Genomic DNA, 20,165 nt, shown 5'->3' on the forward strand with positions numbered 1-20,165 from the left:
GAAAGAGTGCTTATTTCCACTAATTGAGTGATACCGTACATGTAACCTTAAAAATGTAAAGTTAAGCTGTCCTCACCTCAGCTCCGTTAGATAGTATATGCCCTTGAAACCAATAGACTATTAATATATTATGATATTTAGCTAAAGTGGACAGGTTTTGCTGCATACCTTAATGATAATGCTAGCTGGCATTGAAATGAAAGCTTAAAACACCCATTGGGTAATGCTGGCACAGAACAAAAACCAAAAACAACTTTGAGTACTTTATGAATATTATATGAAATCTCAGTTTCCCTGGGAGTAATTATTTTTGAGGAATTTACAAAGCTCTTGAAATCTTCTGTTTTATTATGGCAGTTAAAAATCTTGTTGCTTCTAGGGGTATTTTGATTCAGATAAGCTCAGTTTATTAAATTTTTGACACAGAAAAAAGTTCAGAATGTAAAGTAAGTTTAACTAAGAGGGCAAGTATTGAAGACCAGCTCTGTTTCCTTTATCCCTTTGTTGGCCATGGCTCTCAATGAGTATTTAAAAGCAGCAGAGCCCAGCTCCCTGACCTAGAATGTGCTAGGAACTGTAAGGTAGTAGAAAGAGGTACTCTCGTAGCTATCCTGACTCTACTTAATAAGTTCTAATGGGAATTATGAAGCAGATAAGCATATATCTGGAAATGAAGTATATCACAGAGGCCAGTGTGGCTCAGAATAAGTGGGCGAGTAGGCAGATCCTATAGCTAAGTTACAATTTCAGGATAAATTTCTAGTGATCCAATTTGTGTTTTAGGCGATAATAGGAAATTATTGATATAGATATTTTGCTTCACTACTCTAAAAGATCAACTCTAGATTTTGTAGGAATGCCAAAAAATAAATGAAAAATAAACATGAGCCTCCAGTATTTGGTCTTCAAATAATTACTTGAGCATATTAATTATATGATTATAGTGGAGACTGAATGATTTAGACTGCGTAACAACCGTTGTTGCTAATTTGAATCTAATACAAATCATAAAACACTCTGTGAAAATGATTTTTTCCATTTAATTTGTTTCAGTGACTTTTTTATTTCTGTTTAATTTTAAATTGCAAATGCTTTGTGATACAAACTATATTTATAGCTTACATTCTCCACAGTGTTGGTAAAGTACCATGGACACACTTGTACAACAAATATTTACCAGCTGTTAAGAGTTCCTTACCAAAGGCTCAGGGCCCCTCTGGCACAAATCACTGTACAGTTGTTGTCTTTGGCAGAAAGCTGATGATGAAAATCTTGGCTAGAATTCTTTTGCCTAAACAAGGCAAACATGCATAGTGTTGAATTATTGAACCCTTTTTTTATTTGACAACTGAGATTTTGCCTTTTCTAAATTTTAATAATTTATATGGTATTTATGTGCTCACCAGAGGTCAACTAAAGCTCTTAGCTTATTAGATACTCCAAATATGATAGAGTGCTTATTTAACTTTCATTTATATCTCTATTCGTCTTTATTAATTTTTCATTTTTCCCTGTTCTTCCTTTTATAAGGTGAATATGTTATTTTTTCCTTAAACTCAAAGAAAAGTTCTATTTTATGAAGCACTAATTCACCTTTTGATCTTATAAACAGTTCTATTTGGGGGATTCCTTACTCCTACAAGAGAAGAAAATTATGACTTATAAAGATATAAAATAGGACAAAGAAACTCTTGCTGTGAATAAAATAATAGTGAACGTTTATTAATAAGGCTAATGCCCTCCTCTCCTATTGACATTTCTCATCTTTTAAAGAGGTATTTTAGTACTTTATAAAACTCAATAGACTTTTTTCTACCTTTCACCCCTGATTTAAGTATGTAAGCATTCATAGGATATCCTTTATTGCTTAATTTTCTATAAACCTTTCCAATAGTATTTCTGAACATTCTCCAGTACTTCTTGGTACTTCTGCATCTTAAGAACTTATCCATGTAAATTAATAGTATAGCTGTCAAGTATCTACCTTATTTTCTTTGTTTACATTTTTAAATAAAAAAGAGATCATTTATTATACTTAAACAGCATTTAAGATCTGTGAAGTGCATATTATTTTATAGGTATAGACCTAACATTGTTGTACTTACATGAAAAAGAAATAAGAATTATCTTTAAAAAGCAAAGGTTTTTTTCTCCCAGTTTGAAATATTATGATCATACAAATAAAACTTTTTCCAGGAATTTCTGCCTACTAAACAAGAAAACGAAAAATCCCTTTCAGAAAACATGGATGCATTTGAAAAAGTGAGAACAAAATTAGAAACACAGCCACAAGAAGAATATGAAATCATCAATGCAGAGGTAGGATATCTTATTACTTTTTTTTCAAATCTGATATTACTAGTCAGAATGTAAATGAAATACCTTGTAATTTATAGACATAATCCCACATCAAAATTAGACTGCTTCTGGCCTTTAAAATACGCTAAAAAACTTAAAGAACAAAGAATAGCAGAGTCTAATCCTTAAAATAAATTATGAAGATCAAAACCAAGATGAATTTTCAAGTATATTCTGTTAATTCTGGTTTTTGGAAACAGCCAATTCTGTTTGAAATTTTTAAAAATAATTCCCAAGGACAAGTTTAAATGAAACATTCATGTTTCTTTATTATTTGTAAAGTCTTTGATTGCTCTATCTATACTTTTTTATATAAAAAGAAATTAACTTAAGTAGCGTAATATCATAAAAGCTAAGTATTTCTTTGACTATTCTGTGGTTACCACAGTCATAAATATTCAATTGAAACAGATTGAACATGAATGTTAAAAATTTTTCAGTTAAATTGGAAAACAGAACCACAGTTTATAAAGGAAAATCGCATAAAGTGGAAATAACAATAGGTTAAGAGACAGAAATTCAAGATTCAAATTATGCCACTATCAAGTAATAAATATGTCTTAAGCTACATGAAATCTTGTCAATCAGTCAGTTGCATTTAATTATGCAGGTGTTAGACAAGAGCATTATTCACATATTGGTAACACCCGTTCTCTCAATTTTAAATTGTCTATATCCATCACCCCACAGAGGATGTGATGCTCTGTGTGAAATCAAATCAGGACCATGAACAGCTGGTGGTGACAGCATATTTTAGAGGAAAGAATCGCAAAGTTATTGACTGGGTTTTCAGCCCAGTCTGAGCCAAAGTTTCTCCGTCTGCATAATTTTAGGTTATCTTAAAGATGCCACTTGAGGACGTGGTTCCATAGTGTAGCGGTTAGCACGTCTGCTTTACACGCATAAGGTCCTGGGTTTGCGCTCCAGTGGAGCCACAGTCCATGGTCTGCGGCCTGGTTAATACTTGGATGGGAGACCACCTAGGAAGACCAGGTGCTGTAGGCATAAATAATAATAATAAATAATAAAAATTTTAAAAAGATGTCACTTGATCTCTGTTAATTGAATCCCACTGTAGAGATGTCACATGTTCCCAAAATATAGCTCAAGTGCTCTGTAGAGTCATGAGAACCAATATAGATTTCATTATGTGTTCTCTTTGTTGCCTCTTACATTTATGTATAAGAAACTCTTTCAGTGATTGTGAACATATGAAAACCAGTTCTTAACCACTACATTGTAAAAACTGATCCTTAAGTGTTCATTCATAGACTTCAACAGGTCTGCTTTTTAGAAAGATCTCATTTTTTCATCTTGGCTAGTCAGACCATTAAACAGTTAATTAAATCATGTTTAATTTATTAAATAAATTATTTTATTATTAATAAACCATTTGATTCTTTTCATTGTCAGGTTAAACATGGTGGTTTTGTTTATTATCAAGAAGGTTGCTGCTTGGTTCGTTCCAAAGATGAAGAAGGTATTCCACAGTTTTTCCTTTTAACATACTGTGATTTTTCAGATTTCACGTTTTTCAAAGGAAATTCGAAATTAAATTCTCAAGGATATAGAAAAAAGTCTTTAGATTATTTCTGAATTTTCTTTTTTAATGACTAGTTTTTAAGATCTGGGTTTGGTTAAGATATAGTTAACAGCTACACTGAAAAGCTTTGACAGGGAGACTAGAGATGAGAACCAGCATTTTTTGAGCATCTGCTATATCCTAGGTACTGTGCTAGGTACCTTTTTTACATAGATTATCCAGTGTCATTTACATTGTCTTACTTTCTAGGTTCTATGTGAGCTATAAATACTAGACTATCACTGTATCGAATAATATCACATAGGTTGATGCATAGTATAATATTGAATAGCATAGGATAATATTAAATAACTAATTCTAGTTTCTATGTAAATTAAGCTACCATCAATGCTGAAGGAAGCCAGAATATAGCTTCTTATAGAAGAGGAATGCTAATTTAAAACTCTGAAATACAGTTTAAAAATTTTTTAAGTACATCTTGTGGCATTATCTGTTTCATCCTTTTCTTTATGCAGCAGACAGTGATAATTATGAAGTTTTGTTCAATTTGGAGGAACTTAAATTAGACCAGCCCTTCATTGATAGTATCAGAGTTGCTCCTGATGAAAAATATGTAGCCGCCAAGATAAGAACAGAAGATTCTGAAGCATCTACCTGTATAGTTGTGAAGCTCAGTGATCAGCCTCTATTGGAAGCTTCTTTTCCAAATGTGTCCAGTTTTGGTAAGCCACCAACCAAAACAGTCTTCTATGTTGAAAAATCAACAGTAAGAGAATTGTTTACACTTGTGATACATTTTTTTTGCCCACGTATGTGAATGAAAAGGTAAGTGAGTGCCTGATCAGTTTATCCCTATGGATTCCAAACCTTCCTATGTGCCTCTTATTCAGGAGACCTTCCCTTCTTTAATTATATACATCCAACCAATAGGAAGTTGCCCAAGATCACTACTGAGAGCAACCTCGGAACATGTTGAACTTATTCATCAATAGAAATTGTGATATTTTTACTAATAGAACTAACTTTAAATTTTACCATTTATCATTGAGTAATACATATGTTCATACTCTATCCTCCTTTTTCATTTTCTGACATAAATTTTCCCATTTTTTAATAACTCAATGCTTATGGAATTAATTGAAATTATACTCTAATTGATTCTAAGACATACGTTTTGTACTTTTTAACCTCTGTAAATTTAGGATGCATATTATATAATAATGTCTTACGGTCATTGTCAGCCTGGTGGCAGTCATGATGTAATTGTGTGAAAACCTCCAATGACGGCCCAGGTAAGATCAAGAAAACACCAGCATAAAACTATGCTTGGTAGTTTAAGACATCCTGTGGCTTGAAGGCAGATAGAAAACATTTAGGCATGAGGAAAATGATCCATGATTTGTTCTGATTTAAAGTTAGAGGTTGTGGATTTAAACATAAATCATCCTCTGAAAGCAAATACTGACTTTTCCAAAATCCTTCCTAAATATTGAACATTCAGCTCCTGTTTAGAAACTTGAAAGCCCTAAGATTGATGGTAAACACTTGAAAACTTAGAATCAATGTAGTGTAGTATTTTATTCTCTGTATATAGTTTAAATACAGTCAAAACTATGTTAGATTTAGATTTCCAGGGATAAACTTGCACATCTCTTCTCTTTGGCACTCAAAATTTGAATGCACTGTGCCTTTTTTTTTTTTAACTGTAAGTGGGTGTCTATATATAATTCTTTAATTATTTTTTTCAGAATGGGTAAAGGATGAAGAAGAGGAAGATGTTTTATTCTACACCTTCCAGAGGAACCTTCGCTGTCATGATGTATATCGAGCCACTTTTGGTGAAAACAAACGTAATGAACGTTTTTACACAGAAAAAGACCCAAGGTACTAGAATAATGCAATTAAATATTTTTCTCCAGAGTATTTCTCCTGTTATCTAAAGTATTGCTCTTGGCTGACTTAAAATGTTGATTTGGGCTAGAGCAGATATAATAAAGCTAAGATGAGCATTATGATTCTTTTATAAGTTGTTTAGATTCCAAATTGGAGTCTAGTTACATTCAAACTCCAGAGTGAACACAGATGAATCATTAGACTGCAAATGCTGAGTTACTAACATTCTCTCTGAACTATGACACATGAGAGGAATTGTTAATTAAACATTTAATAGGGTTGTCATAGCAAATATAAATCTAAGTCATAACCCTAGATACCATGGTGTCAGTTGTACAGAATTCACTGCTCATTTCATATAGATTATCTAATTTTAAATTGCTTTTTGAGCCATGATGGTCATTGATCTTTAAATTTACTTTTCCAAGCACTTTGATAATTCCTCCTTAGAGCTAATTCTCTTTACTTCCTTGTAATCTCCAGGACTCATGCCTTATATTACCACTTAACCAAGCTTCGAAGGAAATGATAGTAAGTTTATCTGGCAAAATCTCTTAACTCTTATCCAGATACACTTTTCCAAATGATTTACGAGAAACAAATTTTTTCTTAACGCAAAGTCCTGTCATGTCATTCATCATTTAACACTATAGTTTAGACAGTATCTCAACAGATATTGCTGGGGGAAAAAATAAGATTTAACACCATATAAATCTATAGCAGCAAAGTCGATACTCAAAACAAGAAAATTAACCCTTCATTTCGTAAAATCCCAGAGCTGACAAGGACCTTAAAGAAAATCTTATACAACCCCCAGTTTATATTAATAATTTGAGGTCTGGAGAAATTACATTATTCTAGCCCACAGAGCTAATGTTCTTGGTCCAGTAATACAGCCATTGCTTTTTTCCTAGTGATGATTATTGTAGTGAGAAATTACCAAATCTGTTCACATGATTCACTGTTTTATGTTAAGCCAGCAATTTAGTATGTTGTATCAATGACTTATGATTATGAATCATTTTCCATCTGGTGCATAAAGCTCAAAATTGAAAAAACAAAACAAAAAAGTTCAAAACTGTCCCAGTGAGCTATACCCTTGAATAAGATAACTTGCTTGCCATATACTGTTACTGTCCAAAGTTCTAAGATTGAGTTATCATACATACATTTAAGATTCTTGGAAAGTATTTGGCATCTAGCATACTTTTTCTTCCCCATAAGGAATGGATGGACCATATTGTTTTCCTATTTCATTTATTTCAAGGTACTTTCTGTTGTCGTTTTGATTTCTTTTGACCCATTGGTTGTTTAGGAGTGTATTGTTTAATTTCCATATATTTGTGAATTTCCAGTTTTCCTGTTTTTAAGACTTGTTTTGCAACCTAATATGTGATCTATCATGGAGAATATTCCATATGCACTTGAGAAGAATATGTTCTGCTGCTGTTGAATGGAATGTTCTATATATGTCCTTTTGTTAGTTTTATTTGTTCTAAAGTATAGTTCAAGTCCCATGTTCCTTATTGAATTTCTGCCTGGATGATCTACCCATTGTTGGAAGTAGAGTATTGAAGTTCCCTACTATTATTGTATTGTCTACTTTTCCCTTCAGATCTGTTAGTATTTATTTGCCTTATATATTTTGAGTGTTCTAATGTTGAGTGCATATATATTTATCATGATCATATCCTCTTGAATTAACCCCATTATTATGTAATGGCCTTTTTTTATCTCTTGTTACAGCTTTTGAGTTAAGATCTATTTTGTCTTATATAAGTATACCTACCCCTGCTCTCTTGGTTCCCACTTGCATGGAATGCCTTTTTTCAACCCTTCACTTTGAGCCTATGTGTGTCCTTGAAGCTAAAGTGAGTCTTATAAGCAGCATGTAGTTGGTCTTGTTTTTTGTTGTTGTTTTTGTTTGGTTTTTTTTTATCAAATCAGCCACTCTGTGCCTTTTGATTGGAGAATTTAATCATTTTACATTTAGAGTAATATTTGATAGGTAAGGACTCACTAATACTATCTTATGAATGTTCTCTGGCTGTTTTGTGGTTCCCATGTTCCTTTCTTTCTGTGTTCTTTTGTGAATTGATGATTTTCCATAGTGATATGGTTTGATTCCCTTCCCTTTATGTTTTGTATATCTACTGTAGGTATTTGCTTTGTGGTTACCATGACTTCTTTTTCTAAGAAATCTATCACTATAGAGCCACTTGTGTTCTCACTTTCCTATAGCCATATATCTGCCAAATAATTGACCAAGTAATTTATCTTTTGATTACCTGTTTCATCATCAAACCAAAATAAATAAAAACAGCAAAGGAAGTGTTAAAAATAAAGAGCAAAGTAGGGTAGGGGACTTTCACTACAACCGTATATGAAAACAAATGAAGCTACAGTTAAAGTAATACAAACTGACAGACACATTAGTAGAGACGAGAATACACCTTAGTATGTATAAAAACTTACTATATGGTAAAAGATGCCTGACAAACTAATGAACAGTAAATGGGTGTTATTTATTTTTTAATGCTATGAGAAGTACTAACTATTTGGACAAAAATAATTTTCATCACTTCATATGTCAGCATTCATTCCTAAAAGATTTAAAGAATCTTTTAATAAAAATAAAACCATCAAAAAAAAATTAGATGATAATATAAGTATTTCACTCAACTTGGTTGAAATATTTCCAGAGCATAAAATCAATAGAAGAAATTACAAAGGGTGGTTAGTGCCAGTATTCTTGATTACCTAAAATATTAAACATTAAGTCAGAAATCATTGTAAACAAACTTAAATCCAGATGACAAAATGGGGGAAGGTATTTTCAACAAAAAGACTAGTTGATATCCTTAATTTACAAAGAAATGTTTATAGACCAGTAATATAAAGTACATCACCAAGTTTAAAATGGACACAGACACATCAGAGAAGAAATAAAATTGACAAACATGGCACTATTATCCAATACAGAAGGAATTTTACCAAAATGTTAGCCATGCTTATCGCTGGATAGTAGGATTCCTTCTTTGTAGTTTTTTTAGTATAAACTAATTTGTTATAAGAAGACATGTAAATAATATTTAAAGCCATCCATTGTGTCAGTGTGAATTAGTACAATGCTCTTAAGATATTATTTGATTATATTTATCAAGAATCATAAAAATAATCATTAAATTATTATTTCCATTCCTAAGAATTTATCCAAAGGAAATAATTATAAAGATGAGGGAAAAACTATCTTCATGAATATAAAATGAAACATTAAAATATAAAATTTTAAGAATTATGATCATTTTAACCTGATAGAATATTAGGTAGCTATTAAAAATCATGATCATAAAGACTGTGTAACTAATATGAGGGGAGATATTGTTATAATCTGAAGGAAAATATGTAGAATCCAGAATTGCATCTGCATTTGAATTACATCTATTTTAAGACATGCATGAAATACAAATAAACCTTAGAAGAAAAAAATAGAAAAATTAAAATTATGTTAATTGTTTAAATGTTAAGTTAGTAAGATTATGAGGGTTTTTCTTCCTGACTATTGTTGTTTTGTTGTAAAAACTAGGAGAAAAGAAAAAAAGGAAATTCAACATGCATACAGAGGGAAAACAAAGTAAATTCCTGTGTCCCTTTTCTTCCATACAATTATGCATCTCCTCTAGGGAATTTATTTCCACTTCTTAGGGAAATCCCTATAATCTGTTAATGTGATTGAGAATTAGATGATGTCTGTACTTGACCTTGAAATGCATTCAAAAAAAGATAGATTGATGATGCATAGATATGTGATAAAGAATATGTAGCAAAATGTTAGTAATGATTGAATCTCAGTGATGAGTATATGGGTATTTATCTTACATTTGTTTCAACTCTTCTGCATGTTTGAAAAATGTCCGTAATAAAAGGTTAGAGAAAAAGTACTTAGAATTTTTTTTTTGGTGGGGGGAGGGGAATGAGAAAAATAATAGTATTTTAGTTTACTAGCAAAATTTACTAGGGAGTTTTTATTTTCTGTCTGCATTATAAATTAACATACATACTGACCATCTGTGAGATATTGTCATTAACAAAGTAGCATGCATTTGAAATTTATTGGATTTTCATCTCTCTTTCTCTCACTGTGTATGTGTGTTTGTGTAGCTATTTTGTTTTCCTTTATCTTACAAAAGACAGTCGTTTCCTCACCATAAATATCATGAACAAGACTACTTCTGAAGTGTGGTTGATAGATGGCCTAAGCCCTTGGGATCCACCAGTACTTATCCAGAAGCGAATACATGGGGTTCTTTACTACGTTGAACACAGAGATGATGAATTGTACATTCTCACTAATGTTGGCGAGCCTACAGAATTCAAGGTGATCCTGTATTCTCCTTATCCCCATTTGGGCTGTTAAGTGTCACACTTCCATCAGCAACATTTTTTGCTCTAAGAGTTCATTGTTTTGTAGGCTTTTGGTAAAGTGTAGAAATTGATGGTATACCTTCCTATGCATAACCAATCGCATTTCTCTTCCCTTAGAGCTAATACCTCTATTTTAAATGAAACACTCTATCCTGATTATATCAGTTATCAAAGCCAAACTTAGTTACTTAAAAAACTTTTATAACTTTGTGATTTTGTGAGTTAGCAATTTGTATTGCTTTCAGCTAAGCACTTCTTCTACTAGTCTGAACAAGGCTCCCTGATGCTTCCACAGTCAGCTGGCTGTGAGTGCCCTCACTCAAGTGTCCTTTGGTTGGCTGTAGACTAAGCACTGGGCCTCCTAGCAGGGTGGCCTGGGCTTGTTCATATGATGATGGTCACACTTCAGCCCTGACAGAGTTAGTTCCATCAGCTCTTCATAAAACAGTGAAGAATGACATGGTCTCATTTTCAGTGTTTTCATCTCTGGAGTTTGTGGTCATCATGTTCTGTTACCTAGATCTCTTCTAACTTTGTTCCACACAGCTAATGAGAACAGCAGCTGATACACCTGCTATTATGAATTGGGATTTATTTTTCACAATGAAGAGAAATACCAAAGTTGTAGACTTGGACATGTTTAAGGATCACTGTGTTCTATTCCTGAAGCACAGCAATCTGCTTTATGTTAATGTGATTGGTCTGGCTGATGATTCAGTTCGGTCTCTAAAGGTATGTTTAATTATCAAAAGATAATACTGTTAATCAAAATACATGCAGTTTAGCTTAACCAGAACATCAAATATTGAATAATAGCCATGTACTTTTTCTTAAAAGGAATTTAATTTAAATGGAATTTAGCATAGTGGGTCTAGAAGGTAAGGTGTATTTTTAAATTACTTAGAGGACCTTGCTTTTAATGCAGGTTTTCTTAAAATATTGTCTTTATAGCGTGAACTTTAGAAGTAAAGTGCCATTATGTCTCTTTCTATATATCTCTATATATCACATATTTCTACAACTTTAGATATAGCAATAATTCAGGCGAACTTGGCAACTAGTGCCCAACCACTGCCCATCGCTCCCGTCCCATACCCACAGTAGGGATACTAGTCATGCCCCACTATATTTCTGCCACTGCATGCTTGTATGTGCATCATCTCTTTGCCAGTTTTCTCACCCATTGGGGATCAGGAAGGGTGAACTTTGGTTTCTGTCAATAAGGAGGCAGCAGTGGTCTCCACTGCAACACAGCTGTGATGGAGGCACATCTGCCTGGCAGGCTGACTCACTGATATTGCCTGTGGTTGCCAGGAAAGATAATCTGCCTCTACAAGTGAACTTGCAACAGCACCCTTATCGCCCAGTTTTAAAGCAGCATTAACATGTGAATTCAGATAACAGGCACTGAAGGGAAGAGGAGAGGCCTCCATTTAGCGTAATATGGAAAGATTCGTGGAGCCAATTGACCAGCTAACATAGACCACTTAGTACCTCCCTAACTCCAGTATTATCACAATTTCTGTAAAATGCAATTCCAGAAAATTCACTGGATAATTATTGAACTGCTATGTGCCGAGTACTGTTTTGGGCAGCCAGAAGTGGAAAGACAGCAGGACAAAATCTCTGGCCTTAAGGAGGAGGATACAGTTTATCACGAGATTAGACTAGTACACAAAAATTAAATATGAAGTATATCTAAATAAGTAGTAGTAAGAATAAATGTGATACAAAATCACTATTAGGATACCACAGTAATCGTTGTTATAGGCAAGATCCACCAATGGATGCTAAAATTAGTAGGTATAAGTGTAAGGATAAATAGGTTATTTTCCTAGTCTTCACAAAAGGACTAGTATCGCCCACAAAATATTAATTACTTACAAGAAGAAAAATAGTCACTTTACAGTGAAAAACCTGGCAAGAGTTCAAGGTTGACATCACTAGTAATAGGATCTGTTAACATGTACTCTTGACTCTGATATTCTTGCTAAAATGTATAACCTCAGTTTGTGAAGAAACATCAGACAAATCCAGATAGAAAGACATTCCACCAAATAATTGCCCCGTATTCAAAATGACCTCGAGGTCCTAAAAGTCCAGGAAAGACTGTTGAACTTTTAGATTGGAGGAGTAGAAGATATGACAGCTAAATGCAGTGTGGAATCCTAGACTGGATCCCAGGACAGAAAAAGGACATTAATGGAAATGTATATAGGTGAAATACGAATAAAGGCTGTAGTTAATAGTAATAATAAAATAAATAAGTCGTATCAAAAACACAAAATGTGTCATGGGACCCAAAGCAGAAGAGAGGGCCCAGGAAAGCTTTTATAGGGGCAGTAGAATTTCAGATAAACCAAAGAGAATAGATAGGGTTTTGATGAGTATCGAGGAGAATGGTATTCTAGGATGAGAAAGTCTATCAAATGAAGCTCTAAGCTAGAGAAGTTCAGAAAATGTTCAGGAAACTGCTAGTAATTCCATTTTATTGAAGCAGAATAAATTTCTGGGAGACGAAGCTATGATTTGCCGTTCTTTGTCAAGTTGATGAACTTATGCATAAATTATGAAGAGGGGAACATTTGAAATTTAGAGGAAGGGGAATGATTTGAGGACTCAAGTAATACTTCATGAGGCTACCTGACAGCCTGTTAGGGTCCACTGAAGCAACAAAAGTTAAGGGGCAGGGAAATTAGTTTTGAGATTGTTATAGTGGTATAAGTAAGAAATAACAAAGACCTAAAACAACCAAAATTTTCCAGCTACATCATAAAATCAAGTTATCGAATGTAATGTCTGCTGTTTCAGAAGACTGTCTAAGTGTCCTAAAACAAAATTGGTGATTTTACTTTAGCGATTTTCTTATTGCTTTCACCTACTGGATTCAAAGTGTCTTTTCACTTCCTCATTTGTGAAATTCAGATATCTTTAATTGGGAAACTGACAGAACATCTATTCTTATTGTGGTCTATAGGAATAGAGATGGGATGCATTTATTACAACAGAATTTAAGACAATTAGGACTTCATGAGTTTCTTATGCTATAAGATTTGACTTTCTAAGTAAATATGACTTTTTTTTGTAAGAATTCCATTTTTAAAGATATGCCCCAGTTTCCATGATTTTAACTTTTATTAAAACAAACATCACGTCATTCTATATCCTTTATGTCTTTATTCCCCCACCCTTTCCAACCTGTAGTATTTATTATGCTTTCCATAACTAAGTCATCGTTACATGGAGTGAGATACTCTGTTACATACCAAGTGCTACTGAAAGAGAATTTTACAGATCAGAGCCTTTTCATGAACCATACAGACTAATATGCATAGACAATGCCATACACAAAGGACAAAATTTTTAAGCCAAACTATAAATGGATTATAAAGTATTTCTGTTGTAACGTCTCTGCCCAGCAGGCACTTGACTGAAAGATCTTTTTAAACTCAATCTCAGCAATAGAAATGTAATATTTGCCTCCTATCATTGGTTCATGTCATCAGTATTTCCTGGTAATATTTTTTCTCTACAAAAAGAAGTTATGATAGTTTAATTGATGACAACATTTAATTTAAGGTAACTGGGAAATTTTTTGCTTTGTGCTATTATGAGTTTATTTGGAAGAGTCTGCATACTTGGGCCGATTGTCTTTCAGCATCTCATCTTCATTCTTTAAATGAAATGACTGTGATTTGCTGGTAGAATACTGAACCCGTTCTGTCAAGTATCTAAGAAATATCTGCATATCACCAGGCCAACTTACAATTATTCTTGCATTCTCTCCATTAACATACATGCAGGCTTATCTCTAAGAAAGGTGACTTAAGATATTCTTAATATTTATTTCTGCATCAGCTAAACAAACTTTAAATAAAGTCTATAGCCTTGGAACAGTTTTTGTTATGATTAAAACTTTAACCATGGCCCCAATAGTTTAAGGAATACACCCAAAAGACTTTTTGATTTATTGTAATCCCCTTGGTCTAAAACTAAAACAGCTTACTATGTGGGTCACATGGAAATTGCTTTAAAGTCTCACAAAATGGCAGAAAAATTTGCACGTCTGTGGGCAGAGGAGCCCAGTAGCCTCAGTCCGAGGCCTGGTTACAAGGTTAGCGATGTTTCTTTGTTTCCCACTGAGGTCTCAATTCGTTCACTTCAGTTATGCTACCAGATTTCCCAACGTTCACGATTACATTTTTCTTTCCAGTTATGGCTTGCATTTAAACAAATTATCCTTGAGAATAAGCCTCAGTCCGAGGAGAATAAATTAGGAGCTCTTTTAAAGAAACACTGCAAATGAATGTCCTTATTAGTGTTTCAGGCCAATAGACTCTTTGGATTAATTACAAGAAATTTGCTCTGTGAACGTAAGCTCTTTGGCTGTAGTTTCTACAGGTTAAACTGTGCACACTCTATGCTCCCATACCCCACCTACCCTTTCTGAATAGTGCCACCGGTGACTTTGCTGTGCCAAGACCTCTGATTTTCTAAGGAATTTGCTCTTTCTACAATTACTTAGGAAAAGAAAGGCAATTTTCTTTTAATGTTCTGACTCTCAGTACTATTTCTAACACACTGTCAGCCTGCTTACGAGTTCTTTAAAAGGTGTAAGAAGGATGTTAGTGGAAGGCTGGAAGCTGGACCCTGCTGCTCTGAGAGAATAAATTTTGATTCCTTTCCTTTTTTCTAAAAGTTAAGAATCTTAATCATAATAGCTCTGAGTCTCTCAGAGTGGATGTGCTGGGCAAGGTTTTGTTCTGCACAATGGTTAGCCTGGGAGCTAAAGTTAGAAACAAATTGTAAATGCTTTAGTGCTGCTGAGCCAGTTTGTAGCCCTGGAATAATAACTGCCATCACTGTAGCTGTCCAGGCAGCAGAGTATGGGCTGGTGGGTAAATTATTAAAACACATGTCAGAGATTTCATGTTCTATAAGAACAGAGATCTTAGAGATGTCACTCACTTCTGGAATTACTATTTGATTTGCTCTTATTCTTAACCATGTTGCTATTATTTTATGGCCCAAGTTTAGACCGCAAAAGAAACTTTTTATTAAAGGAGATTTAATGTAAATCCAGAATCATGATAAACCATTTTCCTATAACTTTTTCTCATTTTATTGGTCATTGGTGTAGTTTTGTTTGTTTATTACTTGAAGTATATTTTGTCATACTGAAGTAATCCTTAAATGAAGCATTTTGTGGTAATAAAGTTGATGTCCACATCATCTTCTTTGGAACAGACCCAGAAACTTAATTCATGATACTTAGTGTCCAGATAAAGAGTAAAACTAACTGTTTTATTTCTTTAGCTCCCTCCTTGGGCCTGTGGATTCATAATGGATACAAATTCAGACCCAAAGAACTGTCCCTTTCAGCTTTGCTCTCCAATACGTCCCCCAAAATATTACACATATAAGTTTGCTGAAGGCAAACTGTTTGAAGAAACTGGACATGAAGACCCAATCACAAAGACTAGTCGTGTTTTACGTCTAGAAGCCAAAAGCAAGGTAAGTCTGTAATCTCCACTATCAGCCGCATTTATTGATAGCATACTATTTGTCAAGTATTGTGTAGTTGCTGGTATTACATTAGCACAATATCGTAAAGTGGATCTCACATACCACAGTAAGACCCAGATGATTTTAGGGGATACATGGATTTGTTTAAACTTTAATACTCATGTATTTATTTTAACATGGACTAGAAAATTTATAACTAACCCTTGATTTCACCTGTATTTTATACTTAAACTTTAAAAGTTGATATGCAGTTATGGCAACAAAGGTGATAAGCAGTCGACTACAGTGAACTAGATTGATAAAGTCCCTGCTCTCATGGACCTTAAATCTAGCAGAGAAGATGACAGGTGAAGAATTAGTAACTGATTGCTATACAGTGGAAACAGCAAAGGGTCCTTACCAGGTCTGGAGAGAAGTAGTGTCTCAGGGGAGGCCTTAATGATGCTAAAGAGTTAAGCTAGAAACGGGGCAGGAAGATTCCATTTTGTGCAGAGACCCTGAATTGAGGAGGAAATGGTACATTGAGAAAGTATAAAGGAGGACAATGTAGCCAAAGTATAGAGTAAAAGAGGAAAGATTGGCCAGGGGGAAGGGGTGGCAGAGGTTGTAGGGAGTAGAAAAAAATTGTGTGAGTGAGGAACAAATTAATCTATAAACTGGCCTTGAAATTAAGGAATTTTCAGCCCTTAAATATTATACATCAGGTAGTTTCATGTGCTAACAAAGAGTGAATTGACACAAGCCTTTTTTTCTTATGAATTTTTTCTGTAGTTTTATTAAATATTTAATATTTAAAAAGGAGTACATGCTTGATAGAACAAATGCAAAAACACAGAAGGTATGAAGTTTGAATGGCTACTTTTCAGTCTCATTTGCTGTACCTCGTAGAAGAAAATTATCGTTAACCATTTAGTGTATCCCCTTCCAGATTTTTGTGTTTTGTCAACAAAATATATATGCGTAGGCTTTGTTTTGTGTTGCAAACATGGGATTTATATTGATCTGTCAAAATGTTGTCATTATACCCCAAATGGAAAGATCAGTGAAGCTTAGTTCTTGGAGAGCCAAGGGATTTTTTGCACATTAGAGGAGCAGGAAGCACCTGCTGATGGGAGCTGTTGTAACTTGCGGCACTTGTGCACTGCTGGTGAATTCTGTGACCCCGCCACCGCGGGGCGGCAACCGTCCTCACCTCTTCCTTTTCAGAGGTGTTTAACCAGCAAGTATTTCTGTGCTTGTTATATTGAAGTTGGAGAGGAGGCCAGGAGATGAAAAGACCAAGGTTATCTTATAGAAATTAATCTATATCATTTTATAAGAATGAATCGTACTGAGAAGTGAAAATTCAGTTACACTGTCATAACAAGTTATGTAAAGAATAATGAGAGGAAGAGTCCCTCCTTATTAGAGTGAAGTTTTCAACATGAGAATAAAAAAAAAAATAGGGAGAGTGGCTTGGTTAAATTCTTTTCCTTATGTAAAACAGTGCTATTTCATTTTTTTCTTTAAGCGGAGTAAGAACCAACTTTCCTACCCTTTTTCTGTGAAAGAATTCAGATTAATTTTGTCTGTCCAGAGTGTGCCTCTTTTCAGTCATTTGGGATTGACAAATGTGAATTACATTGGGGAGCAGTTACCTGCCCTGCAAGTAATTTACGTGTTAAAATTTATAAAATTTACTTTTAAACATTTTTAAAATAAAGTTAAATGAGCCTTTGAAGAAGACGTGAGTGGATATCAGTAAGGTCAGTATGAGAATTCAGGTACTAATAGTTGAGAATTCTGACTATAGAGGACAGAATATTGAGCTGCTAAAACTTCTTTAAAAAAACAAAAACAAAAACTTCTTTGGTTAACATATTTGTAAATATTTAGAGATAAGAAATGCCAGTAATGTAGCTCAAGTATAGGAAGAATGCTATGCTAGTATGTCTAACCTTAATAGGTATTTGGGCTCGTCCTGAAAGAAAAGAATTTACAGTAAAACCAGGTAGTGAAGAACTCTTTAATTATAGTAGGTCAGCAAAGTAACTGAAAATAAGTACCATGATGGATTTTTAGAGACCATAACTCTTTGTCTTAAATGAAGTTTCTGCTCAACATCAATAAGCAGCACATAAAATTGGGGATAAAATTGTTTTAAAAGACTCTTTACATGCATAGTAAATCTTCATTTCCAGGATGGAAAATTAGTGCCAATGACCGTTTTCCACAAAACGGATTCTGAGGACTTGCAGAAGAAACCTCTCCTGGTACATGTGTATGGAGCTTATGGCATGGATTTGAAAATGAATTTCAGGCCTGAAAGGCGGGTGTTGGTGGATGATGGATGGATATTAGCATATTGCCATGTTCGGTGAGTCAGCACATTTTACCAAATGAGTGCTGGAGCACTGTGACAGGTGTCCAGAATAACAGTATATCAGGGAGCAGAAGTTTATCTTTTTATTTGTATTGTTGAATTTAGGTATTCCTAAACCTGTGCTGGCTAAATGATTTGCTAACATTAGTTGATCCAAAAGCAAAAGGGTAGATTTTTAGGAGTTTTAGAATAGTGCCAATCTCTTTACTTATTAACATTATTATTTCCATTTCATTCTCCTGAGTTTAGGTTTTTCTAAAATAGCCTCTTAAGCTAGACTCTTTCTTTCTACTCTAATTTCTATTTTACTTTAGCAGTTTTCAAGAAGTAAACATGATTCAATTTCTACTTAAAATCCTCTACCACTTCCCTATTTCCACAGTAAAATCCAGATTTCTCAGTATTGTATTTAACATCCTAATGATCTGACTTATATCTGTAACGGCATCTATCATTGCTTCCCAAACACCTCCTGCGCTCCAGCCATACACATCCTTCACGTCCAGCCTAGCTACATCTTTTCAGTGACAAGTTCTTTTCCCTCTGTGCCCCTGTACATGCTGTGTCTTGATGCCTTCCTTTTCTTTGCCTTCTGAGCATTCATATTCTTCCTTCAAGACTCAGCTTGGGTATATCTCTATCTTAAGCATTCATGTTCCTGACTTGTATATACCCCTAACCCGAAAGGTGGATATTTTTTTCCTCTGCTTCTGTGATACCTTAATACACTTATGTTACAGTACCAGCCACATTGCTTGGTAGCTGTTTTATTTCCCCACAAAATTATAACCATCTTCAGGGCAGGGGATTTTTGCTTATTTATATGTTTTTAAGGCCTGAATTTAGCACAGTGCCTGGTAAATAGTAAGCGGGCACTCAAAACATATTTGTTGAGTAAATTTTTGATTGTCTATATCAGGTGTTGGCAAACTTTTTCTCTAAAGCAGGAGTCCCCAACCCCTGGGCCGGACCGGTAAGGGTCCATGGCCTATTAGGAACCAGGCCACACAGCAGGAGGTGAACAGCGGGCCAGCTAGCAAAGCTTCATCTATATTTGCAGCCACTCCCCAGCACTAGCATCACTGCCTCAGCTCCACCTCAGATCATCAGGCATTAGATTTTCAAAGGAGCACTGGTCCCTGGTGCCAAAAAGGTTAGGGACCGCTGCTCTAAAGAACTAAAGCTTAAGGCCACATAATGGTCTCTGCTTCATATCCTGATTGGTTTTTTTGTCTCCCAACCTTTAAAAATGTAAAAACCGTTTTTAGCTTGAAGACCATATAGAAGCAGGCCTATGGGTAGATATGGCCCATAGGCTATGGTTTGCTGACCCTGTATCATTAATATTTTTTTTCCACTGAAACTGTTTTGCCCTTTAATTTCAGGGGTGGTGGTGAATTAGGCCTCCAGTGGCATGCTGATGGCCGTCTAACTAAAAAACTCCATGGCCTTGCTGACTTAGAGGCTTGCATTAAAACACTTCATGGCCAAGGCTTTTCTCAGCCAAGTCTAACAGCCCTGACTGCTTTCAGTGCTGGAGGGGTGCTCGTGGGAGCATTGTGTAATTTTAATCCAGACCTCCTGAGAGCTGTGACTTTGGAGGTGAGTACATTGTCTCTTTACAGAATGGGGAGGAGTAAAGCCATAGGTTGCTCTAAGAATAAATTTATGTTACAGTCTTACTTCAGCATAGGAGTATAACAAAGGTTTTAAATTTTAAACACAGAATTTAGCTCTGGGAGAACTTCTTATTTTAATCCAACTACTTACCCTTTAGTCTTCCCTGACAGTGTTATTTATTGATTTTTAAGGATTTCCAGTGAAGGATATTAATTGGTATTCCTACCAATCATCTTTTATTTGTAAGAACATTTATTTGTAAGAAAAGAGACAAAGTATATACGATCATCAGTTCCATAAGTCAGGCAGAGCACGCCGACTCTGGATCACACAAAATTTTTTACTCTATTGCCCGTCAACATTTCAGTCTTGGATTTAGGGGCTCCCTATTTTTAGATACTCCATTCTTAATGGTCTTTAGGGATAGTTTTTCTGTAA

The 20,165-nt window shown here is 34.5% G+C and overlaps 1 protein-coding gene across 6 annotated transcripts in view; it reads left to right on the forward strand.

Annotated features, from left to right (window-relative positions):
- Positions 1-20,165, forward strand: part of PREPL (prolyl endopeptidase like) — a 38,201-nt gene that overhangs the window by 12,605 nt on the left and 5,431 nt on the right. For 5 of the 6 annotated variants that reach the window (XM_015587584.2, XM_006909631.3, XM_006909630.3 and 2 more), the window contains 9 exons: positions 2,197-2,319; positions 3,772-3,838; positions 4,417-4,623; positions 5,650-5,785; positions 9,956-10,172; positions 10,766-10,951; positions 15,536-15,733; positions 17,926-18,101; positions 19,493-19,709. In XM_015587584.2, the coding sequence (XP_015443070.1) occupies positions 2,197-2,319; positions 3,772-3,838; positions 4,417-4,623; positions 5,650-5,785; positions 9,956-10,172; positions 10,766-10,951; positions 15,536-15,733; positions 17,926-18,101; positions 19,493-19,709 (1,527 nt within the window). The remainder of the gene's footprint in view (positions 1-2,196; positions 2,320-3,771; positions 3,839-4,416; positions 4,624-5,649; positions 5,786-9,955; positions 10,173-10,765; positions 10,952-15,535; positions 15,734-17,925; positions 18,102-19,492; positions 19,710-20,165) is intronic. The other variant, XM_025045084.1, reaches the window with a different exon arrangement.

The sequence above is a fragment of the Pteropus alecto genome, unplaced genomic scaffold, assembly GCF_000325575.1.
Source record: "Pteropus alecto unplaced genomic scaffold, ASM32557v1 scaffold131, whole genome shotgun sequence".
NCBI lineage: Eukaryota > Metazoa > Chordata > Mammalia > Chiroptera > Pteropodidae > Pteropus > Pteropus alecto.